The 23,897-nt window shown below is 41.4% G+C and overlaps 1 protein-coding gene across 11 annotated transcripts in view; it reads left to right on the top strand.

Moving 5' to 3' along the window:
• LOC121452851 (EGF-like and EMI domain-containing protein 1) overlaps window positions 1–23,897 on the top strand; it is a 687,333-nt gene that overhangs the window by 560,440 nt on the left and 102,996 nt on the right. For 6 of the 11 annotated variants that reach the window (XM_041659186.1, XM_041659185.1, XM_041659189.1 and 3 more), the window contains 8 exons: window positions 367–489; window positions 3,879–4,016; window positions 9,294–9,416; window positions 9,874–9,915; window positions 12,577–12,699; window positions 13,176–13,367; window positions 14,900–15,073; window positions 18,539–18,667. In XM_041659186.1, coding sequence (XP_041515120.1) covers window positions 367–489; window positions 3,879–4,016; window positions 9,294–9,416; window positions 9,874–9,915; window positions 12,577–12,699; window positions 13,176–13,367; window positions 14,900–15,073; window positions 18,539–18,667 — 1,044 coding nt within the window. The remainder of the gene's footprint in view (window positions 1–366; window positions 490–3,878; window positions 4,017–9,293; window positions 9,417–9,873; window positions 9,916–12,576; window positions 12,700–13,175; window positions 13,368–14,899; window positions 15,074–18,538; window positions 18,668–23,897) is intronic. The other 5 variants (XM_041659182.1, XM_041659181.1, XM_041659192.1 and 2 more) reach the window with 2 other exon arrangements.

Below are 23,897 nucleotides of genomic sequence, written 5' to 3'. Positions count from 1 at the left end.
GGGATTGGAGTATCTATTTAATAATATGCTGTGTTCATAATGTCAGACTACAGTGGCCTCTGTGCTGCTGGGGAGTGGATTAGAACTATTATCTTTAGATCTATTCATGTTTCCCAGTTAATAGCAGCTGGGTTTGGTGGACGGGAAGAAACACTAGTGAGCATCAGACTAACTCAGGATGTGTAGTCATAGCATCTTTGTGCTCACAAGTCCCTCTTTCTCGCTAAGTGGATGGAGTCTGTGGTATCTAGTATTGTGTTGAAAATTAAAGGCTAAGTGGAAGGTGACAGTATATTCATTTTTATAATTCACAAATAAGGCTGGATTGGAGATGCTAAGACAGATGCTGTGTGTCTCTCCCTGTAGACATAGACGAGTGTTCTCAAGAGCTTGCTCCCTGTGCTCATCGCTGTGTGAACTCAGAGGGGTCCTTCAGGTGTGCCTGCCACCCCGGCTTTGAGCTAGGAGCTGACGGGAAACATTGTTACCGTAAGTAGCAACCATGACAGCCTTGGAAGTGAGTCAGGTGTTACAAGTAGCAAGCAAGAGTGATAATTGAAAGACCAGCACTGAAAATGTTGGCTAAGAGAAAGTACCCGAGCACTTTCCCTGGTGGGACAGAGTGGGGATGGGGACTGACAAGTGCAACCGGTTTCATTCTGTTGTTGAGGAAAGAGGCAAATAGAACAGAGTCTGCAGTATGGTTTGCAGGCTAGTCAGCGAGGGTGGACTTTCAGGTTTTCTGACCAGAAAATCTTGAATTAATGACTCTGATGGTTTGTGAAGTTCTGTCTTCTTGTATCACCTCTGCTCAGCACTAAAGGTTCCACTGTAATGCCCAAAGAAGAGGAAAAAGCATGGGTGAAGAAAACATAAGAGAAAAGAACAGCTCTAGGCTTCTTTGGGCATTACGGTGGAATCAAAAGATTGCCCTCATAAATAATCCCCTTCTTGTCTGGATCATCATTATTACTGTGTTCTAAATTAACATTACAAACATTTCCTATCTTAAAAGTACTCTCAAGTGAGCTCACATCCGCTAGAATTTCCACAACAAAAATTTCATTAGCCAAAATAAGCATTCTCTCTCTCTCTCTCTCTCTCTCTCTCTCTCTCTCTCTCTCACCTCCTAACTTCTCATCAACCCATGCTAGCAGGTCTGACCCTCCCTGACCCTCCATTGACTCTTTCATCTTTATCCTTTCATGTTTCTAGATAAAATTAAAACCTGCCCAGTTTTGTCAAGTTTCAGTGTCTTCCAGCAGTTGGTTACTGTGTTGGATCATTTTGGTCAACTTGACATAAGCTAGGGTATGGGGGAGAGAGAACTTCAGCTGAGAAAATGACTTTATCAGAGTAGCCTATAGACAAGGCTGCGGGCCATTTTCTTGACTAATGATTCATGTGGAAGTCACTGTGTTTGCAAGTAGGCTGAGCCAGCCCTGGAGAGTAAGCCAGGGAGCAGAGTTCTTCCATAGCTCTTGCTTCAGTTCCTGCTTCCAGCTTCCTTCCCTGCTTGAGTTCCTGCCTTAGTTTTGCTCCGTGACGGATTATGATTAATTGGGATATGTAAGCTAAAACAACCCCATCTTTCCCAGGTTGTTTCTGGCTGTGCTGTTTATCACAGCATTAGATACCAAACCAAGACAATGACTTTCTTTGCTCCCGAAATGCTCTCTTCCTTCCTCCACTGTCCTAGTTCCTCGGCCCCATCTCTTCCCTGTCTCAATATTTGTGCTTCCATTTCCTCTTCTTCTAATGACATTCCTTAACTGCATACTCGGTGGCCTAACTTACATGAGTGACAGCTACTACATTCTAGGTGGCAGCTCTTTCTTGGAGGTGTTCTTTGCAGTCTTTCACACTCACTGCTAATGCCACAATGCTCATAGCACTAGTCACTAAGTCTTAGGGCTGGGACTTGAAGAGCCTTTCAATTATGCATAAACAAGACCTTCGACTTCACCACCGTTTCCATGCACTGTATGTCTTTTTACTGGTGAGAGACAAAGAACACACAGAGAAAGATAGACAAGCAAGCATGTTCACATTCTTCCTGGGCTTCTTCATGAGGAGACACCGTGAGAAGTCTGGAAATTTACTCTCCTCTGCATAGAATTCTGTTTCCCGGTAGTTGAAGTACTGTTCCAGTCTACCGATGCGTTACTACTGTGTTTATAGGGCAGCTTCTTCACAGTGTGTTTGCCTTTGAAAGAGCAAAGTAAATACAATGGGAGAGAAACTGACTATTAATTAAGAATGGACTTCTGAGGTTGAGCCCTTTCAGAATGCCTGCAGAACTCCCCTTGCAGGAAGAGAAAATGGGGATGGGATTTTCTTTATTAATGTTTGGTTTTGAAATATAGCCAGACATTTAGGGGGTGAGCATATTTTAAAATGTGCAAATGAATCTTGCAAACTGGCCTGCAAGTTCTCAGGCACCATGAACGCAGGGATCATTATCAATAGTGGTTTATAATTTACAAGCTTTCTTTAGAATTTACTCAGGAAAGCAATTTGCCTTAGAGTCGCCCGTGTTGGGTGGAAGTGCGTTTTTCCATTTACTTTCCTGATGGGAATATTTAACTAAGTCCCCTCTAAGGTCGTCTCCACACCTCAATGTTTACTACTGACATACAAACGCTTCTCAGTGAAAATCTGAGTTCTGAGGTGTTTCCGCACGCACAGGCCAAGGAGATCTGGTCAGAGAATGATGCTATTTAAGCGTAAACGCAGCTCCTCTAGGGGACGGGCGTGCTGTGGACTCTGGCTTCACCTTTATCCAAGAAACTGATTGGCAGAATCTCCATTGATTTCACCAATCTTTGGGAATGTATGTTTGAACATTTGCTGGGAGCTACTAAGGCAAAATGAAGAAGGCACCGTGGGCTCAGAGTGGCAGGGACCTGCAGTGCTGGTTGGGGACAGTGTGCCACAGGCTGTAGTGGTCAAGCACAATCTTGGAGGCTACAGGTTCTCCACACAGTGTCAGGATGAAACATGTTCACAGGGAGTGCCCCAATCCCAGGTGCATTTGTCCTGTTATTTTTCATATTCTTCTTCCAACGGACTGGGGCATTAACCGCATAAGGTAATAAGCCAATATGGGGGCAATCAATGAGTGCAGGGTGCCCACACCTTTTTGGCAGAAATGACCAAGTAAACAGTGGTCAGCGCATTGAAATTTTACACTTGAAACACCGAGCCAAGCTTTCTTTTACTTCCTGTGTCTTCATTTAGAAAATCAGAGGCTACAACGTCTGAATGCTCAGGCCAGTCGACATTCAGATGCTGGGCCTGATGCTCACCAATATGTCCAAATTACTAGCATATGCCGGGGATGGTGACATGTTTCCAAAATAATAGTATGCTAATGTGATAAGTGTGTTTTATAGGCATCAAATCTGGTTAGCACTCTCACAAGATGCAACTTACATATGATCAGCCAGTACATTGGTTTAGTATCTCGTCAACACCAAGTTACTTTTAATAGTCATTTCATTAACCTAAAGTCACTGAAAAGAACAATTATCAACTTTAATACACACACACACGCATGCACACATGCTTTGCAGTCCCTAAAGGAAGTGTCTTTTATAGTATCTAGTAGCCACTGATGGATTCATCACTGCATTTCTTCTCCTCTTATTACTTTGCTTATCAATACTTCTTATCACTTAGTAGTACAACACAGCATAGGCTTGTATATTCATGATGTGTCTTTCATGATAAGCCTTAGAGTTTTATATGCATAAAGTGTTAATATATTTTCAATAGAATGAGTCATCCTCTCCAAAGAGAAGGCACGTCCATTGTTAACATATATTCCATTTTCTCTATTATTATGCTAATAGCCCTCTTTTGCTTGTTTTGGGAAGGAATTGAACTAGAGATTGTAAATAGCTGTGAGAAGAACAATGGGGGCTGCTCTGACCACTGCGAACCTGCGATTGGTGGGCCCCATTGCTCCTGTAACCATGGACATCGACTCGACGCAGATGAGAAAACATGCATAGGTAATGTTCGGTAAATGCCATCTTCATTCGGAGTTTCTCTGGACTGCTTTAGGACTTTCATTCTGATACCCATTGCTACAGTGTGAGCCACAACCCTCAGACTGAAGAGAGACAAATACACTAAGCTGTGTACCTGACCATTGATACATAGCAAAGACATTGTAGACTTGGATATTTTCCCTGAAATTAAGGATACACACACACACGCTTTGCAGTCCCTAAAGAAAGTGTGTATATATGCATACACACACACACACACACACACACACACACACATATATATATATCATTAAAAGTATTTTTATATATATCATTAAATATATATATATATGCTAGTAACTGTATGTGACTAAAACTTACTCTTTTGTTTCAGGAAAATATTCTAAGTTCTCTCAAATCTACCAGGTTTGTATGCTCAGAATAGATACAGCTGTCAGTTCCAAGTCTTCCTACCTCAAGCAGAAATGAAATCATGCTCCTTGCTTTTCAGTATGGTAATGAATTAGATGAATGTCCAATTATGCTATAGAAGCTTTTACCAAAAGAAAAATTTAAAAGATAATCATTCTTTGGACATCCCAGGTCAAGCCCGCTTCTTTAACTATGCGCATTTGTGTGTTTGTGCACGGGTATGTGGACATGTGAGTGCAACAAGTCAGTAAGTCCAGAAAAGGGACTCAGATCCCCTGGACCCAGTGTTTCTAGTGATTATAAGCTGCCTGGTATGGGTGCTGGGAAGATAACTTGGGGCCACTGCGAGAGCAAGTCATCTTCTTAACCACTGAGCCATCTCTCTAGCCCCCCAAACCCATTTTTAGTGGGTGGCTTTAACAACATATTACCAGAGGTTGCATCATTCATTCATTTATTAGTAATAATGATTATTGTTTAGATCATTTGCAACAATGAGAAGAATAATCCCAACCCAGCCTTCCCTCATAGAGAAATGCCGAATGGAGGTCTCCCAGTGTTTCTCCGCTAAGAGGCAACCGATCCAGTGTGAAGCAGCACTGCTGGGTTCCGCTTCTGAATCTGCCAAGCCCCCAGATAGTGATGTCTTCGTTCTAAAATGGAAGTGCTACATTTGCTTATTTTCTTAATGAAGGCATGTGTTCTCACTCCTTATAGCGACAGGAAGAATGCTAGAGAGCCTCAGTTTCGCTGCACGCTATTCTGGCTCTGTAGAGCAGGAATGCAGAGGTAGCAAAGGCACTGGACTGGGTTATTTGGTTTTGTACTTGGGCACCGTGAGAGAACACTATCATGGAATTTACAGTACTCTGGTCTCTCAAGACTATTTAAGCCTAAACAAAGCCATTGCATATGTTTCTTGATCCAGGAATGCTTTTTACACTGCTATGAGTTAACAGAGCCCAACAAATCAGAACCAATTGTCTTCTTTGAGTCTCTTGCAATGTAAACTGTGCCATATTTTCTGTCTCATTAATATTTAAATTTATGAAAGAAATGAATTGTTCTCTTCCTCTCTCCTTCCTTCCTTCTTTCCTTTCTTTTTCCCTTCTCATTTTGTTTTTCATGAGCACTAAATAAAGAAAACTGATAAGTTACATCTTTTCTTTATATTTTAATTAATGCATTTCTTCTTATATTCTTTTAAACCTTGATGTCTTTAGTCTTTGAAAAGTACAATTCAGGAAACTTATTAAAGCTAGAAAAATATAGCATCTGCTAGGGTCAAAATGCAGGAAACTGCGTATTTATGAGATTTCAGCAGTCAACAAGGCAATGTTACACTGCTTATAGTTTATTTTCCTTTATTTTTTCAATGATAAAATGCCTATTTCTGAAAATCATATATTCACCAAGACAAAAGCAATGGCTTCCTTAGACCATGAGGTCACCCCACCCTTCTTGCTGCCTGTTGCTCTGTTAAACCAGCCACGAGTTCTATCATATGTTACTATGAGGTATTTTCTCAAGATGGAGACATAGAAGAAAAGATGAAAGTGGTCCAAGTACAGCTATCACACCAATGGTCAGCCTTGCCAGAGTGCAGAAGTCCAGTCCTGAACCTAGAGAAAGGGGTAAAGGGTCACTGGAGAAACCGTTGTCGGATCACAGTGAGGTTTGTCAAGCTATCCAAAAGGCTAGATACTGAGAAATACTGGCAACTTTCCTTCAGTGGCTGTGGACAGAGGACGGGGCTTTTCACGCTGATGCTTTTCAGAACTGAGTGGTTCAGCATTTCACCTCAGTACATGAATCTTCCAGTTTTGGGGGTTGGTTTTCTCTCTTCCAGTGAGAGTTGCATTATGTCTCTGCAGCAGTCTGGGGCTGGCTTTTCCTGTTCAGGTGAGAGGTGCATTACATCTCTGCAGTGGTGTTGCAGCCTGAACAGCAGCCAAAAGCCTTAAAGTCTGAACAAAACAGGAACTCAGATGATTAACAGTTCCATCAGGGCTATGGAAAGAAATAAAGAAATGTACAAAAGCGGCTGGTGTTAAGGTTGAAGTAACAGTGTCAGAAAAGATTCGAGTGAGAACTAAGTCTGTGAACTCCTCGCTCTGTACATATGAAAACATGAATTCTGGTCCAGCACCCACATAAAAGCCTGGGCATGTAATCCCAGGACTCCTTGGGGGAGACAGAGGAAACTCTTGGCTTGCTAGCCAGTTGATGCAGTGACTAAGACCCTTTCTCAAAACATGAAGTGAAGAGAGCATTGAGGAAGACGCATGATACATGTGCACTTCCATGCACCACAGGTATGTGTGCCCCCCACATACCATGCGTGTGTATCCCCCATATGACTTGACCAATGGTGCATGTGCATGCCCCACAAGACATCCATGCACACTCCCCCACAAGACATGCATGCACACTCCCCTATATGACTTGCATGTTCACTCTCTAACATGACATGCATGTGTGGTCCCCCACATGACATGCATGTAAAATCCCCAACATGACATGCATGCATACTCCCCTACATGACTTGCATGTTCACTCTCTAACGTGACATGCATGTGTGATCCCCCACATGACATGCATGCATACTCCCCTACATGACTTGCATGTTCACTCTCCAACGTGACATGCATGTGTGGTCCTCCACATGACATGCATGTAAAATCCCCAACATGACATGCATGTGAACTCCCCCACATGACATGCATGTAAAATCCCCACATGACATGCATGTGAACTCCCCCACATGACATAAATGTACACTCCTCCACATGACATGCATTTACTCTCCCCCACATGACATTTATGTGCACTCCTACACATGACATGCATGTACACTCCCCACGTGTCATGCGTGCACACTCACATACATGACATGCATGTGCACTCCCACAGATGCCATGCATGTACACTCCCCCACATGACATGCATGTGCACTCCCACAGATGAAATCTATGTGCACTCCCCCACATGACATGCATGTACACTCCCCCACATGTCGTGCATGCACGCTCACATACATGACATACATGTTTACTCACACACATGACATGCATTTGAGTTCCTACATGATTTTACCAATGACACATGTACATCCCTCACTTGACATTCATGTGTACCCTCCCCCATATGGCATGCATGTGTCCACCCCCTGTGACCCCATGTTGCATGTGCACCCACATCACACAGGGCATGCATGTCTACTCACACACACATGACATCCATGTGCACCTCTTCGCCCCCCACATGAATTCTACCATAGAAAAGGTCAGTTTCTGTTGAGATTGTGAGCTGAAATCAGTGTGCAAGGTAAGAAATTTCCCTGGAGAATGGAAATGGCAAAACAATCAGAAATTAACACATAATAACAATCAGAACAAGGGATATTTTCAGATTATGTGACATAGCCAGTCCCTTGCTAGTTGAGACCTGTTAGCAAGAAGGCTTTTTTAAAAGAAAAAAGAAAACAAAAATATCTAAAAAAAATTTTAAAAAATCACAAAGAGTACTGTTTTAAATGAAGTAAAAAATACTTTATCTTTTGTATTTTTTAACTTCTATGTTCACCTTGTTTAATCTAAAGGGCAAGGGAAGGCTTAATATGATGAAAGCTAATATCTGCAGTCTATCTGCAGTCTTCTGAGTGGAGCTCCTGGTGACATTTTGCTAGAAAAAGAACGCATTGTGCCAGATGACCTTCATTTAGATAGTGACCCCTCACCTTGACCGGCTGCTTGCATTTTCTTTCCTTCCTTCCGGTCTCTTGTCTTCATTTCCCTGCCTCTACTGACTCTCCCGGCTTAATTGAGACACTGACCTCTCTGTACCAGTGGTCGCTCACGTAGTCCTGGAGCAATAGGATTCTGTATGCTCAGCAGTCCCAGCCACCCAACCTAACAGCTCAGCAGGCAGGCTAGAACTGAGCCAGGGGCTGAAAGCCAGTGCCTTCATCATGCAGTCCCTGGCAGCCCAGAGCACAGGAAAAGAGCGAGTGTCTACAGCAGCCTTTCACTCTTCTGCCCAGAGTGACCCTGTAAAGCTTGGGCCGAGCAGATCGCTGTTTGGCTGTGGGGTTTCCTGACAACTACTGGAGCTTTTTGGTTGTCCCTAGGCCAGCCGTGTCTTAACAAGCATTCACAATTGTAGAGTTCTCGATGATAATGCTATCTAAACAGCTACTCACCTGACAGGGGATTGACTTCACAGCTGTAGCAAACCCTCGCATGTGGACCTCACTCATCCCACGCGATGCAGCATCAGCACCTTTTAGGGAATACTCTGGAATACTCCAGAATTTAATACACAGTATGTGAAGTAAGGGTGCCTCCTTCCATCTCACAGAAATACAGTTCCCCCTCCTCTCCCTCATTGAGTACAAGGGGAATGTTTATTTGGGAACACTCTTGATCTGCAGTCTTAAAGAACAGGCACATTACAAAGTTTGTAGCTGTGCTTTCTGCGGCTGTCAAACATTAGTTACTAAGTGGAATTCTTTGGATCTTCATCCTTAATTCTGCCTTTTTGTTCCTCAAGTTCTATTTATTCAGTCATATTGCTTTTGAAACTGGAAAAGGTAGCAGAGAACTCTATTCCTATAATTATAAATGCATTTAAAGATAACTTATAATCCTGTAAATTAAATAACAGACATGTAAGGAACATACCAGAAACATAAACCAAAAGTGGTATCGTATTTTTATGGGATTGTTTCTTCAATGTCTCTACTACACGGCCTGAGAAGTGAGAAATGGCTAATCAGGTTTAATTCAGAAATGGGGCCTCGCAAAGCTTCTTCAGTTTTGTTGGATTCTGCTTCCTGGGATAACACAAATGTCCTCTGCCCTTCAGACTTTGATGAATGTAAGAGTGGAGAGGCCTGCTGTGCCCAGCTCTGCATCAACTATTCAGGAGGCTACGAATGTGGCTGTCAGGAAGGCTTTCGGATCAGTTCGGACGGCTGTGGATGTGATGGTAAATTCCTGCTATCTCATGGATCTACTGATGTGATGTGCAACTGGGGGCCGGAGCTTGGAAGCGGTGCCATTCACGCTAGAGAAATGTGGAGTTCTGTGTTGCATCGTGTGACAGCCTATGTCCTTTGGTGGCTCATACTTGGAAGAACCCGAGATTTCAGTCAGTGGAATGAAGACAGAAATAGGGTTAGGGAGTAAATTAAGGGAAGTTAACAACAATAAAGGTAAAGAACAAGATAAGCACTCCTCTGAAGGCAGCTGTTATTAGAGATGCTGCCAATTACTCTTTTGTCATTGTTGTTAGTTGGATTACTGTTTATTCCTTTTTTCCCTCCTCTACTACCGTTAGAGGATTTCTGGTTAGTATTGGATATGAGAGATTCCTTCTTAGCTATCTTTTAATCATCTCTTCATTGTAGGAAATTTATTCATTCTTTTGCTTTCCTAATTAATAGTGTCTTCCTTCAGAAATCATATAAAGATCTGGAGTCTGGAGAGTGAGTATTGCACTCTCTCTCTCCCTCCCTCTCTCTCCCTCTCTCTCCCTCCCTCTCTTTCTCTCTCTCTCCCTCTCTCTCCCTCCCTCTCTTTTCTCTCTTTCTCTCTCTCTCTCTCTCTCTCTCTCTCTCTCTCTCTCTCTCTCTCTCATGTGTGTTTGTATGTGTGTGTGTTTGTAAGTATGTGGATGCAGCCACTCATGTGGATACACGTGGAGGCTAGAGATTGATGTTGGTGTCTTTCTCAACTGCTTCTCCAGCCTCTTTTTGAGACAGGGTCTTTTGCTGGACCTGGAGCTCACCATTTCTGCTAGAAAGATTGGCAAGTGAGCTCCCAGGACACATCCATCTGTACCAACCAACACTGAGGTTACAGGAGTTGGGGGAGGGGTCCTTCAACAAATGCAGTGAAAATTAGATAGCCACCTGTAGAATAAAGAAAGTTAATCCGTATTTCTCTCCCTTTACAAAAATTGCTACAAAATGAACCAGACATCTTAGTGAGACACATGAAGCTTTGATCTACTAGAAAAAAAAAATCTATGGAAAAAACACTTTGAGATAGAGGCATAAGAAAGAACTTTCTTCAGTTGATTCCAGTACCAAGAGAGAAATCCCAATAATTTATAAGTTAGATTTCAAGAACCTAAAAATGCTTCTACACAGCAAAGGAAACAATCACCAGAATGAAGAGACAATCTAAAGAGCAGAAAAATTATTTTTGTCATCCAATGTTACAGAGTGGATTAATAGCTACAATATAGAAAGAGCTGCAAAATTTAAAAACTAAAAAGCCCCTAATATATCCATTGCTAAATTTATCAATGAGCATAATAGTTTATTAGTGCTCAAAACAACGAATAAAAAATGGCATAAATATTTGAAAAAAATTCAACATGCTTAGCTGCCAAGGAAATGCACATTGAAACTACTTTTAACTTCCATCTCATCTAAGTCATGTGGCTGTTATTAAAAACAGCAGAGAGGACATGAGGAAAGAAGAAATCTCATGCACTGTTGGAGAGAAGGCAAACTTTCATGGCCCTCTTAGGAAGACTCTCAAAACTCAGGAACTAGAACTGCCATATAATGGGGCTCCACCACTCTGTATAGGATGGAAGGGTGAGGTAACCCTTCCACATGATGCTTCACATCCATAATTACTACTGCCCTGCTCATCATAACCAAGGCACAGAACCAGCCTACATGGCGATCAGCAGAAGAATAAATGCAGAAAATGTGGAACATGTATCCAACAGAATTTTATCCATCCCCAGAAAGATGAAATCAGATCATTTTTTGAAAAAAAAAAATATACAACTAGGGGTCATTTGTAATTAAGTGAAATAAAACAGATCCAGAAAGACAATAACCACATTTTTTTCATATGCATAATCTAAACTTAAATCTATTTGTTCCTTTAAAGTAGAAAGGAGACAGAAAGTGGGAAGAGAGAGAAGATAGGTGGGAGGCATTAGAGGTTGTAATGGAATTCCAGTGACATAAAAGTCGAAGGGCAGCTATAGGAGAAGAAGGGGGAAATTTTAAGTGGGAGGGGCTAGAGAGGGTGATAGGATACAAGTGACATTAAAGTCAAAGGGCAGCAATGGGGAGAAAGGGGTTAAAAGTAAGGACAAAGAGATTAGGGTAGGGCAATGGGGGAAAGTAAGAATGAGGTTGAAACTGAATGTTATGTGTGTATAAGCATGCTATCGTATAATCAATTGCTCTCTATGGTTATATAGAGTTAATTTAAAAACAAAAATTATCTTAAATACATTATTGATTTTTTAATTTTGCAATTATTATTATTAAAAATGTATTTTCATTAAATCTATCCACAGTTCATAGCATTACGATCTATTCCAGCATCAAGTCAAATATATGACATTAATGTCACAAAGAACGTGGAGTTTCATTGCTTAAAGAGACAAATCCTGAATTCTGATGGTAGCCAGGCTTTAAACCACTACCAGCCAGCCCTTCAGTGTAGATCCGAGAAAAACACACTGTGCTATCTATATATCTAAACACAGCGGAGCAGATTCATCATTTCCATCCAATTAACAGAGCCAACAAAAGCTGCATTTTATGCACCATCTGCTCCGAAGAGGAGTGAGCCAAGATCTGATTGTATGACATGAAGGCGCACACTTGCGCATACCCATAGGGTTAGGTGTGCACAGTCTGAGGTGTAGTTGAAGTGTGGCTTCACTCTGGGACTCTCCATGTATCTAACACACGGATTGGCTATGAACTCAGATTCAGTCATAAATCTGATCGCTACACGAGGACACACTAGTTAGTATTCTTCTGTGTCAAAAGTTCTCTGTGGACCCTGCGTGGAATGATGCAAAAATGTTCACTCACATACTTGAGCTGAGAAATTAGTACATTTTTGCAGAATAAGGCACAGCTTGGAACCATCGAATTTAAGTTTTATGTTCTTCATCCAAGCTACACAAAGAAAGCTCAGAAAACATTCGTTTGTGTGGCCAGTCTTCGGTAAACTTGCAAATGAACGAAAGCAAGTCACTGGGTAGGTATGTGCGATACTGAGGGGCTATACTTGCTTTCTGTGTGACAGGATGCCTCTGCTAGTTAATAAAGGGCACACAATACCACAAAAGGGCAGGTGCTGGTTAACTCTACTCTCCCTAGATGTGGACGAGTGCCTGGATGTCAGTGTGGACTGTGACCAGCTGTGCATCAACGCCGTGGGGACATATGACTGCGCCTGTGAAGAAGGATACAGAATCGGAAGTGATGGAAGGACCTGTCTCTGTCAGTAGTCAAGGGATTTTCTGAGTCTTTCGTAAATTCCTTCCACTTCCTGCTCTTCAGAGTGCTGGAGAAGAAAACTTTAGAACTCTGTCTCCCTCCTTCAGGTCTCTGTCTCTCTCTCTACCTTCTACCCTTCTCTCCCTCTCTTTCCCTCCTTCTTTCTTTCTTCTCTTCCTTCTCTTTTCCTCTCATTCCTTCCCTCCTTCCTGACTCCCTTCATTCTTTTTCTTTTCCTCCCACTCCTCTTTCTTTCTGGCCTTATTTTATTTCCCTTCACTCTGTCTACTGTCATTCAACCCCATGCCAGCAGCATCTGGCTGCTGATACAACGGGTCTTTGAAAAGCCTACACAGAGCTCTATGCCCGTCAGTCATCCTTGCATAGCCGTCTCGCTATTTGTCAATGTTTGGTTGCTTTTCCCTCCTTCTAGCCTCAGTGTTGAAAACCAGTGTCTTCTTCTCTGCTCTGAGCTCTAGATGATGAGCAGTTAGAGGAGGAAGAAGAGGCACTAGACATCCTGAGGTTTCCAGGACTCCTGGTTGAAAACTCACCGCGGCCATTCCCTTACCTTGCTCCTTCTTTGGCTGCTTCGTACGAAGATGAAGACGATGAAGAAGACCAGGAAGCAGAAGAAGAGTTCCAGGGTCTGACAGCCTTGCACAGAGTGGGTGAGTAAAGGATGGTTTCACTGTTTATGGCTCCTCATCATCCCATAACTCAGACACGGTACCCAAGCAATTTCATTATCAATAGTTAAGGTCATCAGATGTTGAGATGGGAGATTGAGTAGAAAAATGGGTCCAAAACCTTTGCTTTCGCAGAACTTCCTATAACTTTATCATCTCTTGATTTCCATCTTTATACAATAAAGAGAAGATATGAAAGTACTTGTGGAAATTAGTACAAGGTGAAGGAGTGTGTTGATGGCTCAGTGAGCAAATGCTTGCTACCATGAACAACCTTCTGAGTTCAACATCTGGGACCTACATAGCAGAAAGGTGACCCCTTGCCAACAGCTGTGCCCTGACCACACCATTTGTACATGTATATGCACATGCACCAAATAAAAAACAAATAAATAAATAGAAAATAGAAACTGGCAGTAAAACATTTGTATTATAGTTCATTTATAAGACTATCAATGCTTCTGTATAAAGGTGAAGTATCTAAATGTTCCCTTATTAAATTTCTGGTGTTTTGGCTACTCAATATCAAAGGAAATGTAGTCGCGAACAGCACATGTAGGCAAAATGAAATCATTTGACCAAGGTTTGAAAAGAGAGAGTTCCAGTTACACCTCTTCTGTCTTTCCTTTGATCATTAGCCAGTCATGAGATGGGCCATGCAGTCCCACAGAGAGCTGTCAAGAAAGCAAGGCAGGTGCCGTGCTCAGTAGCACAGCTGTGATGAAAATGCGCAAAGTGGAAACCAGCACCGCCCAGAGTAGCAAGGCCCTGCATCCACCCATCCCCCCACACCAAGATGAGGACGAAACATGAGCCCACGCATAAACATCTGCATAAAAGAATACCTCTGAACGTACTCATATCAGGACAATCTCCCTCAAGAAGAGAACGAAGATGTGAACAGATTGCCTCTCAGTAAGGAACAGAACATTATACACAGAATGGGGAGGAATGTCACAGGCGTTTGTACTGACAGAGGAAACCTGACTGCAAAAGCACTTACTGTACAATTCTGTTTATAAAACGTTCAGAAAAACATGTGTGGTGTCAGAGACCATGGTAGTACTTTTTTTATGAGCCCTAATAGCATTGACATTTTAGGTAAGAGGTAAATATGTTGTACCCTGATCTGAGAGTGTGGACTGCTGGTGGGTAGATTTGAGATGTGTGCATCCTTACACATGATAGTAAGTTTCAATAACATATGCATAGAAAAGTCTAGAAAGGGAAGCATAACAAGCCTGAACTCTCTGTCCCTTCTCTGCCCTAGAATCAGTCATAGGCCTGGTTTGTTTCTTCCCCATAGCCCTTTTAAAAAGGAACAATAATCTAATATTATAACTTGCCAAAATAAAATCTGGTCTGTGTTATGAGCTATCTCTTTGCAAAGGTCCTTTTCTGGATTTTTTTGGGGAAAGATATCTGATGTGACTACCTTTGAGGATTTAAGTATTTTACTTTATTTTTGGTTACACATATAGCTAGGAGTCAACTAAGATGGTTTCCCATGACAGTCTGTTTAGATGGCACCTTTGGCCTGGACTGCAGCTTGAGCTGTGACAACTGCCTGAATGGAGGTAAATGCCAACAAGGAAAGAGTGGGTGCTTCTGCCCTGAAGGCTGGACTGGCATTCTTTGCAATGAAAGCAACACCCTAACATCTGGTGCAGACCAGCCAGCTCCTTTGGGTGAGTTCTTCTCCAAAAAAAAAAAAAAAAAAAAGCAGCCTAAAATATACCGATTGACTATCAATATATTTGCTTTAAAGAATGATAGGGAATAGTGGCATTTGTAAACTGAATATATGACAGAAAGGAAATGTTGTATATTTCCAGTGGAATGTAATGTTCCGAATTTTGCTAACCCACAAAACAGAAATTAATGGCCGGGCGGTGGTGGCACATGCCTTTAATCCCAGCACTCGGGAGGCGGAGGCAGGCGGATCTCTGTGAGTTCGAGACCAGCCTGGTCTACAGAGCTAGTTCCAGGACAGGCTCCAAAGCCACAGAGAAACCCTGTCTCGAAAAACCAAAAAAAAAAAAAAACAGAAATTAATAAAGGCTCCTAACAAGGTTGATCTTATAAAAAAAACCCTGGACTCTAATAAATCACCAAGACCTGGCCAGTTTTTTCCAATGGAAAACCAGGGTGCTTTGTATTACAAAGTACAGTGAATTTGCTTAAAATTTTCAAAAATGAAATTGTTTAACTGGGCTTGCTTCTGTTCTTTTACCTCTCTTCCCCCTTTTAAAAATCACATTAACATAACCAATGGTGATAGTTTCATCTTTTTATATAAATCTCTCAAGAGAAACTATCAAAAATTTAAATACGATGCTATCCAAATATCATTTCATTTGTGTTTTAAATGAAGACAGCTTTTAGGAGTTGAAACTTCCACATGATAAAATAAAATACATTGAGTGTTTTCTCTTTTTATCTTGCTCATATACTTAAAAATATGTGTCTTCATGATTATCTAGAAGATGGTATGAGCAGATTTTTCTTTTTAGCTCACTGCACGCAAGAGAAAAAGAGCAAAGATATGTTCTACTGCATATCACAGGCACAGGACTCAAGTCCTGACACAGTGACATCTTTTGGCCAGGATCACTTATTCAGGTATTCAGGCTGTTCCCCAAGAATTCCTGTGATCATGTTCTCTGCTGCTCTTAACCTATTAAGGAGCCCACTGCCTTTATGTAGTTTATGTATGTATGTATGTATGTATGTATGTATGTATGTGTGTTTGTATGTATACTTAGTTACTTGGAACCTTCCACAATTAGGTTCTCATAAACCACCCCCCCTTTTTTTTTTAATCTTTACCATAGTTTTTGCCCAGTTGACTATTTCTAGAAAGGTAAACTACTGACTACTTAATATTCTGCATGTTCTAGTTCTGTGGCTGTTGCTCCACAGAGCAAATGGATCTCTGAAGATTCATTTCTGTCATGTAAAGCTTCAGGTGGTGTCCTCTGCAAGCTTTGGTCTTTCTAGTGGATGTCAAGCCTCTCTTACTGTACTTAGCTTTCTTGAGGAGTATTCTTCTTGGTCAGGCACAACTCATTCTTATTTATTGTAAGTTACTCTACATTGAAATGCCAACCACATCAGTACAGATAGAACAAATCTTGGTAGGGACCCTCAATTATATTAACCCATATGATCACATATTCCATAGTATAAAGTGTATATAATGTCATCATATTATTGTTATAATATAAAGAATTTTTTAGCATGCAGTCCATTGATATGCATGTGTGGCTTGAACACATGGTCCTTGACATGGTAGCATGAGGAGCAAAACTAGACAATCTACTTCTGAAGCATCAGAGGAAAGCATCACTGATACGAATCCCACACTGAGAGATCGAAGGGATCGAGGTGATAAAAGGGCAAGAAGTCCACATCATCATTCCTGGAAAACCTTGCAGATGTCTGAGTGTTCAACAGTGCCTTTCTGGGAGAGTCTGTTTCAGAAAACACAGTCTGAGAATAAAGACAGAACAACCCAAACCAACTCAGAGCTTTCGACTAAATTCTTCAATCCAAAGGGAGTGTTGATAATCTTTAAAATCCATATAAATTACATATTTAAAAGATGATAGACTTTTAAAATGCAACCCAGTAAATTAAAAATAAAATTGAGTAGCAATCAGGAAAGTGGGGCTCCCAGCCCTAACCCCAACCCTCCCCATTGAGTAGATGACTATCCCAGTATCTTTGTTGGTCTTCTGTGACAGAATCTACTCAAACTTCTTGGGAATCTGTTCAGTAAATTATAAGGAAATTATGTAAGTGTCACAGTGATAGACATACTATTACCCAGCTACTATGGAAGCCACTTAGAATCTTTTATCTTCGTTTTTAAAAACTTTCTCTTCTACAGATGTTGGGAGAATTCAGAGTTACATTACTTGTTAATTTAGAGGTTTTCTTCACCTTTGACTCTCTCTTTACTGTCTATCTCCACAGTAGAATGACAACTGTGGGCCTGCGTGGATTGCAGGTACACATTGTGCAGGTCTGTGTCCACACCAGAAGTCAACCTCCAGTGTCACTCCTCAGGATGCTGAGCACCTTGGGTTTCAAGATGAAGTCTTGGTTTCTCTTTCAGTTTGGTTTTTAGAAAGGGTCTCACTACGCAGATATAGCTGACATGGAACTCATTACGTAGACCAGGTTGGCTTCAAACACACAAAAATCTGCTTCTGATCAATGAGCTCAGCTCCTCACATTTTTACCACAAGCACTTCACCTGTGGAGTTATTGTCTTCCACTATGACATCCTAAATAGATGTACTATAATATATAATATTATATGTATATATATATACATATATATATATATATATATATATATAATTAAAAGCCAGAGAAGTGGATGACTACAAACAAAATGTCTCCCAGATGCAGCAAGGCAGCGGCACATATGAACTCATAGCCATTGAGACAGCATGTACAAGACCTATGCCAGCTCAAGCCTCACATAATCCCAGCATGGAAAGAAGTGGTCATGAAGTCCCTAGCTGAGGAGCCATTAGCAATTGATAACTGCTGGGAGAATCAGTTTTCTGTAAGAGTTTCGCCTCTACTAGATCTACCACAATCCAGTGGAAGAGCCCACATCCAAGAATCCTTGAGCATCACAAATTAGACTTGATGTGTACAAAAGAAAAGGAAAAAGAAGATACAAAGTTGGTTATGAAGGGAAGTTAGCTGAATTTTGGAAGAGTAGCAGGAGATGGCGTGAGTGTGATTAAAATACATTGTAAGAAATTCTCAGGTACTATTAAAAAGATTTCTTTTTTTAAAGTCCCATCCATTTATACAATGTATATTGAGCACATCTGCCCTCCACTATCTCACTCCAGCTCCCCCTAGAGCACCACACCTTCTCCTCCCCCCAAGTTCATGTCTTACTAAGGATACATGTAGTGCTGTCCGTGTGTGCATGTGGTCATCTGCTGGGACATGAACGCTTGCCATTGGCCAACTCCCCAGAGGACAGTGACTGTCTTTCCCTCAACCCATCAACTGTCTATTGTTCCTCAGATAGGGGTGGAAACTCAGGATTTGTGTTTTATAAACAAAGGTTGTAGCAATTTCGGAATGTGAGCTAATATTTCCTTCTTTTCCATACCTTGAAGGATGCCCAAAGGGGTTCTTTGGGAAGAACTGCAAAAGAAAATGTCACTGTGCCAACAACGGCCATTGCCACAGGGTGTATGGTGCCTGCGTATGTGACCTAGGGCGCTATGGAAGATTCTGTCATCTCAGTAAGTCGCAGCTGTGATTTGCCCCTGGGTGAAGCACAGTGGCTTAGAATAGTGTGGGGACAGATCAGACAAAACCTAGTTCGTCTACTCATAGAGGCAAAGATTTTATTATGTTCTTTGGGCTCTTTAAATTACAGAATCTAGATTTTTATGAATAAAAAATATTTCCAAATTTTAAATTTTTCTATCTCCTGATTTTCTTAGTTATCAAGCAAGGATTGTTGGATATTAAGTAAATACCTGTCACGTTGTAGGCGCTGATTGTGAGGGGCCTAGATCATGTCTCTGTGTCTAGCACAAAGCACTAGAACATTAAAATTCAGAACAGCTCTTCTGCTTACGTTACACTGACCATGCACAGTTTTCAAACGATGCCCCAAATATCTGAGTCTGTAAGCTCAGCTGTAACTTCTACAGTTTGTCCATGGAGTGGCATGGAAGGGCTTTTCTCCAACACTGAAGCTAAAATCCATGAATCAGAAGTGAGTGTAGCCCTCCCTAAAGTGACCTCAGCTCTTCCTGCTCCTTGTCCTATGGTCCTTCCCTCATCTTGCTATTGAGCAACTAGGTCCTCTGAAGATTTCTCCTAATGAATGTTGGTGTTTTGGTATGGTTAGCTTGCTATGACTGAATACCATAAAATGGATAGATTATAAAATATGTATTTAATTCTACAGTCTGGGAAATCTGCATAAGGTCCCTTCTGAAAGGTGACTTTTTGGTTCCTAGATAGTTCCTGGCAGTGCATCCTCCTTTTTGGAAGACAAGCAAATATTCTCTCAGACTTTATTACTAAAGCACTAATCTCACAATAAACACCCTTCGTCCCTACCTAACAATGTTCCTAAAATCCAACCTCCAAATAGCATTTTTCAAGGGGCATAAGATTCTACCATAACCATTTAAAGAGGACAGTACCATTCACACTGCTGTTATCAAGGTACCATTACCTTCTATAATTTATAATTTATTTTTAATTTAATATCAATAGGACTTACATACTTAAGAGAAGGAATGTCTCTGGGAAAAACATAGTAAATTGTGAATAAGCCAATAAGAGATTGAGTGAAGGCATCATAGTAAATTGATAGTGGGCCATGAGCAAAGATTACGCTTAGGTAAATAAAGGAGAGAATAGAGAGAGCCATCAATAACTGAAAAGCAGAGGTACGGAGGGTACATTCTAGACTATCTTTCGTCTCCTAAGGCATGCCTAGAGAAGAAAACCTGGCTGGAAACAAAGGTCGTACCATTTCTGTTATTGGTCTTGAATTGTTGCAAGATATATCCAATATGAAATAATAACCTTTGAATATCTTATGTTAATACCAAATGTTTGAACACAAAACTTAAATCAATACATCTTGTCAAAAAGTTTAGGAAGCTCACTTTTCAGTAACAAAATTGGCATTCTTAGGATTTGAATAACAGGGATAACAGGCTCACTTGCCAACTGTAAGGAGTAAAGACTTAAGAGAATACCAGTAAACAAGATGTGGTGGTGGGAGTCTTAGGGGGTGCTGCTGCTGCTGGTGGTGGTGGTAGTGATGGTGATGGTGGTAACTGTGGTGATGGTGGGGTTGTTGTTGGTGGTGGTTGTGGTAGTGATGGTGATGATGGTGGTGACTGTGGTGATGGTGGGGTTGCTGCTGGTGGCGGTGGCTGTAGAAGTGTTGGTGGTGGTAATGGTGAGGTGGTAGTAGTGATGATCAATATTTTAAATGCCACAATCTTTAGGAAGACTGCACACATCCTAGTTCTTCTGGATTTACTTATGAATGTTACTTGACTAGCCCCAAGGACCTCAAATCCTACAACATTATATTTCTAACCACACCAAGTGCCACAAACTGAGTATCTCAAAGCAGAAACCCATTGTCTGAGAGTTCTGGAAACTGGGAGCCCAATTTCAAGGTGTCAGTAGTTTTCTGGTCCATCTGAATATATTACAGAGGGATCTGTTCAGGCCTCTTCCTGCCATAGGAAATTCCTTCTTTGGCGTTATACTGTAGTAGAAGGGGTGGGCCATGTCCTGCCGCCCAGCTAGCTTAGCCCCTGAAATAATCACACAGAAATTGTATTTATTAAATTACTGCCTAGCCTATTTCTAGCCACTTATTGGCTAACTCTCACATCTTGATCTAACCCAATTCTAATAATCTATATAGTATCATGAGGTCATGGCTTACCACGAAACTCAGGCAGGAGCTTCATGGCATCTGCCTGACTCTGGTCTTCTTCCCAGAATTCTGTTCTGTCTTCCATGCCTACCTGAGTTCCGCCCTATCAACTAGGCCAAGGCAGTTTCTTTAATAACCATTGAAAGGAACACAAATACAGAAGGACCTCCTACACCATCATACTGCCCTTCTCTGGTGCTTTCACTACGTGCAGGTCTCTGGCAAACCCCTCAGTCTGTAAGCTTATTATGTGTGTTGAATTAGAAACTCATTTATCCCAGTACAACCTTGTCTTAAAACATTATATCCTTAATGTATTCAGAAGTAAAGTCACATTTTTAGGTCCTGAAAATCAGGACTTTAAAATTCAAATGCTGGGTGTTCTATCTCGATGCCTAACAAACCCTGAGAGATACTGGCTTTCCACTTTTTCTTTATCCAAACTCATTACCAAGTATGTATTCTGGAATAAGCAGAAGAACCTAGATTGAAGCAGACCCCAGTCTTGGTGAGGCTGATGCTGTCTATGGAACTTGGTGGTCATGAAAACGATCACTTGTTACCAGAACTGGACCCAATTATTGAAGCATCCACATGGCTCTGTTGATTGTCTGCCTTTAAAGATATTTGCACTTTCCCTGGCAACCAGAGTGGGATTCCTTAGGAGTCATCATAACCACCACATTGAATGAACTCCATTAATGTCATTTCCGGTCCCCCGGGGAAGCAGCACAATTCATTGCATTTTCTGCAGCAAAGCCTGTAAGGGCACACCAAACAATTACTTTGATCCCAGAAGAACCTTAAAACAGATTTCATTTGAGAAGTTTCTTGAACATTAATAACCGGGAAACAAAATAATTGTCAGAGATCTGTTTAGGAAAGGGAATTGCGCTGTTCTAAGAACTCAGCAGAAGCAATTGGAAAGAGGAAGAGAGAGAATGCATGAACTATGGGATGCTGTCCTAAACACAAGGGCAGGATGTTTTCAAGTTAGAATTTCAGTCCTGATCGCATCATCTTTAAAACTCAATGGCCTGGGGAAAACAAAGAAGACAGGGCAAGCAGCACTTGCCACAGAAGTGGTCAAGATAATATCGCTGTCACAATGGAAGCTTTGTGTAATCTGTGAGATGTAAAATTATTTCTGATTGCCATATAATCAGGGGGAGTCAGGACAATGGCCAACCTTCACATAAGTGCTTGTCCATCATCTCCAGGCTTCAGCTGGATGATGAGGGGCCTGGCAGCCAAAGCAGTCCTTGGAGAATATTAAGTCCAGGCAGCAATAGCACACATTTGAGAAGCAATCTCTCTCCCAGCATCACCGCGGCCTTTTAAGTAATTCAGCCTTCAATGTTCATGTCCATTTGCCAAAAATCAAATGAATTGCCTGATTTGAAAGACATTTGTTGCCTCATTTTTTTTTTTTTTTTTGGTTTGGCAGTCATGATGATCCCCCTGTTCTCCTTATAATCAGGTCCCAAAGAATGTCATGCCTGTGCACTAACAATTTCAAATAAACAAGGCATGGTTTTCAGGTGACCAGCCTGCCTGACTCTGCTTGCAGGTTGTCCCAGGGGGACGTATGGAACTGCCTGTTCTTTGGAATGTCAGTGTGTAGAGGAGAACACCCTGGGATGCAGTGCCAAAAATGGTAGTTGCACCTGCAAATCTGGTTACCAAGGAAACAGATGCCAGGAAGGTACAAACCAATGATGGATTTCTGGGCTTCTCTAATAATAAATGATCAGTCTTTGTTCAGCATGTGTTTTTAATGAGGTAATCCACACCAGTGTCCTTGGAGGTGGGGATGTTTTATTGATCCCCTGTTGCAGGTGAGGAAACTGAGACGGGGGGCAATACAATTATTGAACCTTATCTTCTTGGCCACTGCTGTTAGCAGTCCCTTTTTCAGCCCGAGCAAGGGAGAAAAGGATCACACTGGATAAATTATATCTGAAAACAAATAAAGATAGACAACATTGATGTATCAACCAAAGACCTGCTCTCTTTCAGAATTAAAGACCATATTCTTTGATATAAAAACCAATCATGCAAATACATTTATTAACAGTTCCTTAACCATGGAGAATTTAAACATGGATGCCAGTACTGTCATTTGTTAACTCTACAGATGTCATATAATCTTTAGACCAATCTATAGACAGTGAGTTATGAAGCCAATCGTAAGAAAGTGTGGACATGTTGCAGTTGCGTGATAAATTGGGGAAATGGTGTTTCAGCCTGTCAGGAAAGCCATCCCTGGCTTGTAGACTCTGGGATGCTCATGGTTTTGGTGTTTGGTTGCTTGTCACTGAATGTCTTTCATGTCACTTCTTAGAATGCTCCTTGCACTTTTCTTGGATTTTTTTTTTCTGCTCTATAGTATTTCTCATTTTCTGCTCTACCTTATTCACCTATTACTGTTGTATTTGATATGGGTGATCATTCTCTTGATCATTCTCTTGACAGAATCTGGGTCCCACATAGACAGGCTTTCTGCTTTGTTTTCTTGGGTATTCCCTTGCTCCTGTGACCACTAGTCAGTAAATCTTTCCTTAAATCAACACATAGTATGTAGGATCATGCTTACTATATAAGTATATATATATATATATACTTTCATCAAGCCCTAGGGATTCTTATTTAAGAAAAGAAAATTGTCATGGCCCTTTGCTCTTTCATAAGAACTGCACACCTAGGACAAACCAAATGACCAGGACTAACGGTGAGTCCTTACATCCTTTGTGACTAGAAGAGGATACTGGGCTCCGATGGAAGACAGCGCAGTGTTGAATCTGCTCACAGAAGCAGGGGATTGAAATTTGTCTTCGAATCCCTTATGCACTGGTTTAGGGAAGGATGTCATCTTGTTCTGCAACTAGAAACCTCTTAGGCTTAGGAGCCAGCCCTGTGGGCTATTGTGGTGGCTGCACTGTAAATACCTAAGTAATGAAGAAAGGAACTTGAGGAAACGGAAGTCCAGTCTCAACAAATGTGTTTAATATGACACAAGAATAGGTCTCATGTCACTCAGTCTCTGCCCT

This window comes from Microtus oregoni, unplaced genomic scaffold, assembly GCF_018167655.1.
Source record: "Microtus oregoni isolate MIOR12 unplaced genomic scaffold, Mior012 000010F_ref0000083, whole genome shotgun sequence".
In the NCBI taxonomy this organism is placed as follows: Eukaryota; Metazoa; Chordata; class Mammalia; order Rodentia; family Cricetidae; genus Microtus; species Microtus oregoni.
The sequence above is the reverse complement of the archived record's forward strand: the minus strand, read 5'-3'. Positions and strand labels throughout refer to the sequence as shown.